General features: G+C 46.9%; 1 protein-coding gene across 2 annotated transcripts in view; it reads right to left on the minus strand.

The window, feature by feature from the left end:
• MSH2 (mutS homolog 2) overlaps window positions 1–8155 on the minus strand; it is an 82661-nt gene extending 74506 nt beyond the window's left edge. For both annotated transcript variants that reach the window (XM_066378322.1, XM_066378321.1), the window contains exon 1: window positions 7873–8155. In XM_066378322.1, coding sequence (XP_066234419.1) covers window positions 7873–8034 — 162 coding nt within the window. In that variant the 5' untranslated portion in view covers window positions 8035–8155. The remainder of the gene's footprint in view (window positions 1–7872) is intronic.
• Between the last annotated feature and the right edge of the window lie 850 nt (window positions 8156–9005).

The raw sequence follows: 9005 nt of genomic DNA on the forward strand, positions 1-9005 counted from the left end.
CCTCAATTTTCAGCCCTGGCCAAGTAGCTCAACTGGATGTACATCAACCTAATATGCCATGGTTGTGGTTCAGTCCCCAATTAGGGCATATATAAGAATCAACCAACAGGCCCTGGCCGTTTGGCTCAGCGGTAGAGCGTCGGCCTGGCGTGCGGGGGACCCGGGTTTGATTCCCGGCCAGGGCACATAGGAGAAGCACCCATTTGCTTCTCCACCCTCCCCTCCTTCCTCTCTGTCTCTCTCTTCCCCTCCCGCAACCAAGGCTCCATTGGAGCAAAGATGGCCCGGGCGCTGGGGATGGCTCCTTGGCCCCTGCCCCAGGCGCTAGAGTGGCTCTGGTTCCGGCAAAGCAACGCCCAGGAGGAGCAGAGCCTCGCCCACAGCGTGCCGGGTGGATCCCGGTCGGGCGCATGCGGGAGTCTGTCTGACTGTCTCTCCCCGTTTCCAGCTTCAGAAAAATACAAAAAAAAAAAAAAAGAATCAACCAACAAAAATAAATAACCAACCAACAAATGCATAAATGGGTGCAACAACAAATTGATGTTTCTCTATCTCCTTTCTCTTCACTTTTCTAATATCAATAAAAATAAAAATTTTTAAACCTCAATTTTCATATAAGTAACGTCAATTATTCATTCACAGATAACTCAGAATATACTCATAGATTATTCTGACAATTCTGGATCTCAGAATTAATTTAACCTAAATTTAACAGTAGATCATGCCAATTACACGTATCAAACACAAATAAGCATAAAAATTAATTATAAAATAAGATTTGTTTTGTATAGCATTTCATACACAGCAGACACTTCCAATATCATTTGTAAGTATTAGGAATACCCACTATCACAGACATTTTTGAATCTGGCTCAAATCTTACCTAAGGTTCTTTCTTATGATCTAACACAGGACTAGAAAACAAATATCTACAGGGATCAAGCAGGTATAAATAAAGGAAGCCAAAGGAAAAATTACAACAGAGCTGACAGATGATAAATGGTTTCATAAGAGACCACATGGGCCTGACCAGGCGGTGGTGCAGTGGATAGAGCATCAGACTGGGATGCGGAAGGACCCAGGTTCAAGACCCCGAGGTCGCCAGCTTGAGCGCGGAAACATCTGGTTTGAGCAAAAGCTCACCAGCTTGGACCCAAGGTCACTGACTCGAGCAAGGGGTTACTCGGGTCTGCTGAAGGCCCGCGGTCAAGGCACATATGAGAAAGCAATCAATGAACAACTAAGGTGTCGCAAAGCACAACAAAAATCTAATGATTGATGCTTCTCATCTCTCCGTCCCTGTTTATCCCACTCTCCTGTCTCTGTTAAAAAAAAGTAAATCCCCCCTCTCCTCTCTAAAAATTAATAAAAGAAAAAAAAAAGATTAAAATACAAGTTTTAAAATATATATATAAATAAATAAATAAGAGAGACCACCTGGAATGATGAGAACTGACCAAATGAAACAAGAACATTAAGTAAAGGAGGAATCTAGACTCACTAGGTCAGAGGAAGTAGCTATTCAGTTCCAAACTACTGCTAAAGTGCAAGGATATTTTTGCCCAGTTTCCAACTAAGATTTTTCAAAAAGAAGCTTGAAATCCAATATTTTTCATGAAATCTCCCAATTTTTAAGCTATAAGCAATGTATTCTATCTTTATTAAAATTTCACTTAGCCTGACCAGGCAGTGGTGCAGTGGATAAAGCGTTGGACTGGGATGCGAAGACCCAGGTTCGAGGCCTGACCTGTGGTGGTGCAGTGGGATAAAGTGTCGACCTGGAACACTGAGGTTGCCGGTTCGAAACCTTGGGCTTTCCTGGTCAAGGCACATATGGGAGTTGATGCTTCCTGCTCCTCCCCCTTCTCTCTCTCTCACTCCTCTCTCTCTAAAAAATCAATAAATAAAATATTAAAAAAAAAAAAAAAAAGACCCAGGTTCGTGACCCCGAGGCCACCAGTTTGAGCGGGGGCTCATCTGGTTTGAGCAAAAGCTCACCAAAGTGGACCCAAGGTCGCTGGCTCAAGCAAGGGGTTACTTGGTCTGCTGAAGGCCCACGGTCAAGGCACATATGAGAAAGCAATCAATGAACAACTAAGGTCTCGCAACAAAAAAACTGATGATTGATGCTTCTCATCTCTCTCCGTTCCTGTCTGTCTGTCCCTGTCTATCCCTCTCTCTGACTCTCTCCCTGTCCCTGTAAAAAAAAAAAAAAAAAGTTGATAAAAGCAAAAAGAAATTTAAAAAGTTGAATGAAAATTATGTTTATCATAGAATCCCATTCAGCAAGGCATGTACGCACACTCCCACAGTTCTATGGAGGAACTAAGGCCTATACAAGCTGCAGCAGACTCACATTTCCCAACTAACACTCAGGATCAGAACCTCAACGTGAAATGACAGGCTCCATTTAAGTTCTTTCCTGTTTTTGTCTAGCACACATGGTGACCACGCTGGTTTATCCAAGACTTTCCCAGTCAACATGGCAGCATCCCAGCCAAACCAGAATGATTAGAAAATCCTATTACTCCATCTAGTTGAATTCCAGGTAAGTAACATTATTGATATAATAAAATATAATTGTCGGGCAGATAAAATATATTTTGCTCACTTTGTTAAAGATGGTGATGGGTATTGCCTAGGTGATAATATTAATTCCCTTCTTGCTTTGGGAAGGGGCGTGGTTATGGTAATGTGTTGGGGGAGGGCTTTTGAACCAAAAGGGGTTTTTTTTGCTGGGGGGGTGTTTGTTTATTTATTTATTTTGTGACAGAGACAGAGAGAGGGACAGACAGGAAGGGAGAGAGATGAGAAGCATCAATTCTTTGTTGCAGCACCTTAGTTGTTCATTGATTGCTTTCTCATAAGTGCCTTGATTGGGGGGGTGGGGGGGGGGGTTACAGGGCTACAGCAGACCGAGTGACCCCTTGCTCCAGCCAGCGACCTTGGGCTCAAGCTGGTGAGCCTTGCTCCAACCAGATGAGCTCGCACTCAAGCTGGCGACCTCGGAGTCTCAAACCTGGGTCCTCTGCATCCCAGTCCCTCACTCTATCCACTGCACCACCACCCAAACAGGCACATCAAAAGGTTTCAAAAGGAGGAGCTAGGAGGCCATTTGGGGAGAGTGATCACATTCTCGTAAAAGAGCCGGTGCTGGAGCAGGGCAGGGAAGCCATGTGGAGGAGACAGCCAAAATGGAGGCATGGGGAAGGAGAAGCCGGTTCGTGGAGGAGAAGGAGATGGGGAACAGAGGTAAGACTGGTGAGGTACAAGCCTTTGATTCTAGGAAACTTGGATGAGTCAGTAGTATCGTGAGCACTGAATGAGCGGGTTTTGGAGCCCTGTGTGTGTTTTTACTCGCTTGCCCAGTGCCAGTCTAGAATAAAGGAAAATGGACTACCAGTTTTCGGCTCTGCTGATTCCTTACCGTCTGTCCAAATCAAACCTGAACCTGCATTGGCCAGGCGGCTTTGATGGCGGCCGCAGTTACTGGCTATACAATCATGAAAAATAAACAAACAAACTTGCTCAAGGAAAGCACTGAACCAGTTAATACAAAATAAGAGGAATTTCTCCCAGAAACACTTATAAATGCCATTGTGAATATAGTCAGCAATTTCCAGTAAATATAGCAGTGAGTTTCAAAACACCACTTTTCATATCATCCTTCAATGTGGAAGGCAAAATATAAAGCGCAACCCAGCAAAAACAATTCTGGGGAGTGGAAAAAAACACACTGATCTGGCATATTCCTGAACAGCTCTTCAATCATCATTCCAGCAGGATATGCCTGCAAAACTGTAGCCAACAGAGTTAAGGCATTTGAATTCAAATGATTATCACAGAGTAATCTCTCAGATCTATGAGGCCCCCCCCACTCTCAGTTCTTACACCTTACTACTTTGCATATCAATGTTATCTGCTGGCTCTGGGAGGCAGTATCCAGAGCAATAGTTTAGTCTTTTTATTGATGTTTAACAGACACAGGTTCACAACTGTGATGTCTTAAAAGTGAGTGGGGATGGACTTGCCTGGTCAAGGCACATATGGGAGTTGATGCTTCCAGCTCCTCCCCCCTGTCTCTCTCTCCTCTCTCTCTCTCTCCTCTCTAAAATGAATAAATAAAAATAAAAAAATAAAAAAATAAAAAATAATAATAATAATAAAAAAGTGGGTGGGGAGAAGAGGCAGTGAATGAGGTGAGTCCTCTCCCTCCCAAGGACTCCAGTATCTCCATAACTAGCCTAGATAACCTGCCTAACCTCCAAAGTTATCCTCCCAAGATACTCTCACAAAGGAGTTTTTGTGACACATTGGGTGGGAATGCATTTTAAGTCATATTTATCAAGGAGCATCTGAAGTGCAGCCACTTCTTGATGAAGAGCTAAGACCATATGCTTTAAGTAAGAATAGCTAGGAAGTAGGACAGACCTCCTAGTGTGAAAAAAGAGGAGTAGCTCCACCTGGGTATAGCAGAAGGAATATCTGGGTTACGTAAAACTTAGCAACGCCATTTTAAAGAGGAAAAATCAGGCCTCTTACCCCCTCCTTTCTGTGGAGAAAGGAAAGAGAAGAATGCAGGAGCTTCTTGGCTTATAAGGGCCACTGGGTCATCTGGTCATAGTTTAGCTAATTCCTGAAATTCTCTGAAAGGGTGCCTGGGGCCACTTGCCATACAGAGCAAATAAGATAGAACTTATCTGAAAATCTTAGAAAACAATGTTTATGTACCTTAATCAAGAATTCCTATACTCAGGGCCCTGGCCGGTTGGCTCAGCGGTAGAGCGTCGGCCTGGCGTGCAGGAGTCCCAGGTTCGATTCCCAGCCAGGGCACACAGGAGAAGCGCCCATCTGCTTCTCCACCCCTCCCCCTCTCCTTCCTCTCTCTCTCTCTCTCTCTCTCTCTCTCTCTCTCTCTCTCTGTTCCCCTCCCGCAGCCGAGGCTCCATTGGAGCAAAGATGGCCCGGGCGCTGGGGATGGCTCTGTGGCCTCTGCCTCAGGCCCTAGAATGGCTCTGGATGCAACAGAGCGATGCCCCAGAGGGGCAGAACATCGCCCCCTGGTGGGCAGGCCGGGTGGATCCTGGTCGGGCGCATGCGGGAGTCTGTCTGACTGCCTCCCCGTTTCCAGCTTCGGAAAAATGAAAAAGAAAAAAAAAAGAATTCCTATACTCGGACTCACCCTAAAGTCATGAGAGTAAGTATACCTATAGACAAAGGGATCACGAGCCCCTCCTTACCCACCCCAACTGGTCTGTGATTTTGTCTATAAAAATCAGCCTCAGAATTGTATGGGCTACATGATTTGGCATTGTTCCCCATGTAGCTAGCTGGCTAATTAATAAACTCCTCAAAAATTCATTTGGACTTGGTGTTTTTGGGGAACTTGCTGGTTACATTACAACACAAGAATAATATGGAGTCCCCATCTTCATTCAGCTCACAATTACTCTGTGTCTGCTGCACGTGGGCATTGTAGCCAGGGTTCAGAGACGGGAGACTGGTTAAGATGCAATTCCTGACGTCCAGGAGTTTTCAAGGTATTGGAAGAGATAGGAAATAGAGTAGAATAAGTGCAATGTCTAGGTTACGAAGAAGGTCCTGAGGGCCAGGATCATGTAAGAGGGGCAGCCTTAACATGGAAGTTAAGAAAGGCTTCCAAGACCTGACCAGGCGGTGGCACAGTGGATAGAGCGTCGGACTGGGACATGGAGGACCCAGGTTCAAAACCCTGAGAGATCCCCAGCTTGAGCGCGGGCTCATCTGGTTTGAGCAAAGCTCATCAGCTTGGACCCAAGGTCGCTGGCTTGAGCAAGGGGTCACTCGCTCCGCTGTAGCCCCCCACACCCCGTCAAGGCACATATGAGAAAGTAATCAATGAACAACTAAGGTGCCACGATGAAGAACTGATGCTTCTCATCTCTCTCCCTTCCTGTCTGTGCCAATCTGTCCCTCTGTCACACACACAAAAAAAGAAAGGCTTCCAAAAGGAGACAGATGCCTTCAAAGCTGAGTTCTGACACCAAGAGGCAAGATAAATAACATTCTTTTTCAGTGGTTCAGATTCCTCTATAAATTGGAAGTAGGTACTAACCTATTTCACAGGGCTTTATTCTAATAATGTATCACTAGATTTGAAGATTAAAAGTAGTCAAAAGGATGTGAATTAAGTATAAATGCCAACAGAATGAACCAGACAGAGGAGAGAAAAAATAATCAACAGAAAGTCATTTCTGAGAGGAGGGTATGGGATCCACAGAACAGCAAAAGGCTCATCTTTTCAGTGGCACACCACAGAAGAAGGAAAGAAGAGGTATAGATGAAATTAAAAGTACAGGTTCAAGAAATAACCCAACTATCGATCAACTGATGGATAAACAAAATATGATATAGTCATACCTCTTTTGAGGCCTTCTCCCTAGCAAACTCCTTGTCCTTCAAGACTCAAGTAGAATTCTGCCTCTAATACAATGCCTCCTGTGATGTCTCCAGTCTTTGCTTCAACAACTTGTTATGGAGAATGTTAAATCCTCAGTTCTTCATCATGAAGTGGAATTATTAATGCCTTGCTCTTCACTAGTGAGCTCTGTGAAGGCAGAGATACTGCCTTTTCATCCATGTGCTCCTAGTGTCCTTATCCCTGGCTGACAGGGCACACTTAGTAAATTCCTACCTAATGAATGAAATGTCTTTGTCAGGAACATCCAATTTGCAAAGGCAGGGGGAAACCTAAATGCCTTACTTCCTGTAGAATGGAAAGCTCTTTCCACTATCACAGGGAGCCAGGGAGGAATGAGAGCAACATAAAACATACAGAACACCTAGTCCACATAAGGTGAGAAGTTTGTAGCTTTCCGGGAACAGAGGATGCTGGAGAGATGAGGCCGAGTGACAGAGGGCACTGAAGACTGAGCCCAGCACACATTACTAGCGAAGGTCACAAAGCCAATGAGTGGAGGGGCAGCAACTTGAACCCAGGCAATCTGGATCCACTCAGAGTACGAGGTTCTGACTACTTGGGAACTCTGCTTCTCAAAGGTCCCTTACAGGGCCCTGGCCGGTTTGCTCAGTGGTAGAGCGTCGGCCTGGAGTGTGGAAGTCCTGGGTTCGATTCCTGGCCAGGGCACACAGGAGAAGCGCCCATCTGCTTCTCCACCCCTCCCCCTCTCCTTCCTCTCTGTCTCTCTCTTCCCCTCCCGCAGCCAAGGCTCCATTGGAGCAAAGTTGGCTCGGGTGCTGAGGATGGCTCCATGGCCTCTGCCTCAGGCACTAGAATGGCTCTGGTCGCAACAGAGCAACACCCCAGATGGGCAGAGCATCGCCCCCTGGTGGGCGTGCCGGGTGGATCCCGGTCGGGCGCATGCGGGAGTCTGTCTGACTGCCTCCCCGTTTCTAGCTTCAGAAAAAGACAAAAGAAAAAAAAGTCCCTTACAGGTGCCTGCGCTGGCGCCCAGAGATAGAAATCGAGTATGGGCAAAATGATGTTGCTGACATAAAATAGTCTCCCAAACGCCTTCTTTTCTAAACCTCACTTCTGAACTGACGTTTGTAATAAAGAGCAGGCATTCCTTGTGAGAGTCACAGGACCGTAGGGCAGAGACCCACGAGACTGCAGCTAACTGGAACAATGCATTCTAGTGCCTCGCACATCTGGCACGTAGTGAACGGCCCCTACGTGTTCGTTATTAGCTCGGCTCCGGGGCGGCTGCAGAGGGGCACTCAAGGCGGAGGCAGGCGCCCCACCTGACCAGGCAGGGACAGGAGAAAGCTCAACTTCGCACAGGCCACCCACGTCCCCACCCCCGGCTCCCTCGCCGGAACCCGCTCGGCTGCCCACTTCCTGAGAGGAGCCCACTCCGTCCCACTCCTCACCTGCCGGCCCGATGTACTTGACCACCCCCTGGGTCTTGAACACTTCCCGGGCAGCCAGCAGCGCATCCTCCCGGTGCGCCGTGTAGAAGTCGCCCCGGTCGAAGAGGCGCACCGTGGTGGTCGGCTTCTCCGGCATGCTCTGAAAGAAGCGCACGAAGCCATATTCGGCCGCGCTCTCCAGCTGCAGCGTCTCCTTCGGCGGAACCGCCATTTCGGGAACTCTTCAATCTGGCTAAGAGAGCTTTGCAGCCCTTCACCCACCAAGCCGCTCCCCGCCTCCCCTCCCTCGTCTCCGTACGGCGTCTGGCCTCCGCAGAACGCCCAATCAACAGCCAGCACTGCGTTTCGGTGGGTGGGAGTCCGCCGCTGCAACCAATCATAAATGGACGCGGCCCAGCTTCCCGCGCAGGCTGGTGGTTGTCTACTGCGCATGCTTGAGTCTAGGTTACACGCGCACTCCGGCGGATGCCCATCCTGAATAGCGTTTGGTTCTCCGGATATTCCTCGACTGCACGGGTTGGGATCTCGGTGGATAGACAGCTGCAAGGGGAGGGGATCAAGTGGGACCTTCAGGGTAGTTTTGCGTTTTTTACGTTCCCTGGAAGCGTAGGAGTGGAATCAGAAAGAAACTTGAAAACGAGGAATAACTAGCCTTCTTCCCAGTTTTTTAAACCTGCGGTACTGCTCCTCAACTGCCTCTTTTTTCCTTTTTAAGCAAACTGCCAACATCAAGATTACAGGTTTATTTTAAACACCTCCTTACTGCTTTTCATTAGCCAACTTATCACTTAGTCCGCTCCTTGACTGATTCATTAAAAAATGTTTCTTTGGCCTGCTATATGCCAAACTCTTCTAGAATCTAAGACTCACTAGTAACCGCCCCTCCCCCCCAAAAAACAGTGCCTTTGCTCAGCTTACATTCTAATGAATGGATTCAGATAATACAGTTCGTAAACTAAGTTGTTTATTAGAAGATAAGCATTTCGGTAATAATAAAGATGAGGAAGAGGGGTTGAATTTTTTAAAAATATTGATTAAAGACCTGAAGGAGGTCCTCCACAGTTACCTGCCTTAGAGAAGTATTGCGCTTTCCTGTTTGGTTTATCCTTCTGCCTGGAAAGCCAAGGACACTA

This window comes from Saccopteryx leptura, chromosome 3 (genome assembly GCF_036850995.1).
Source record: "Saccopteryx leptura isolate mSacLep1 chromosome 3, mSacLep1_pri_phased_curated, whole genome shotgun sequence".
In the NCBI taxonomy this organism is placed as follows: domain Eukaryota; kingdom Metazoa; phylum Chordata; class Mammalia; order Chiroptera; family Emballonuridae; genus Saccopteryx; species Saccopteryx leptura.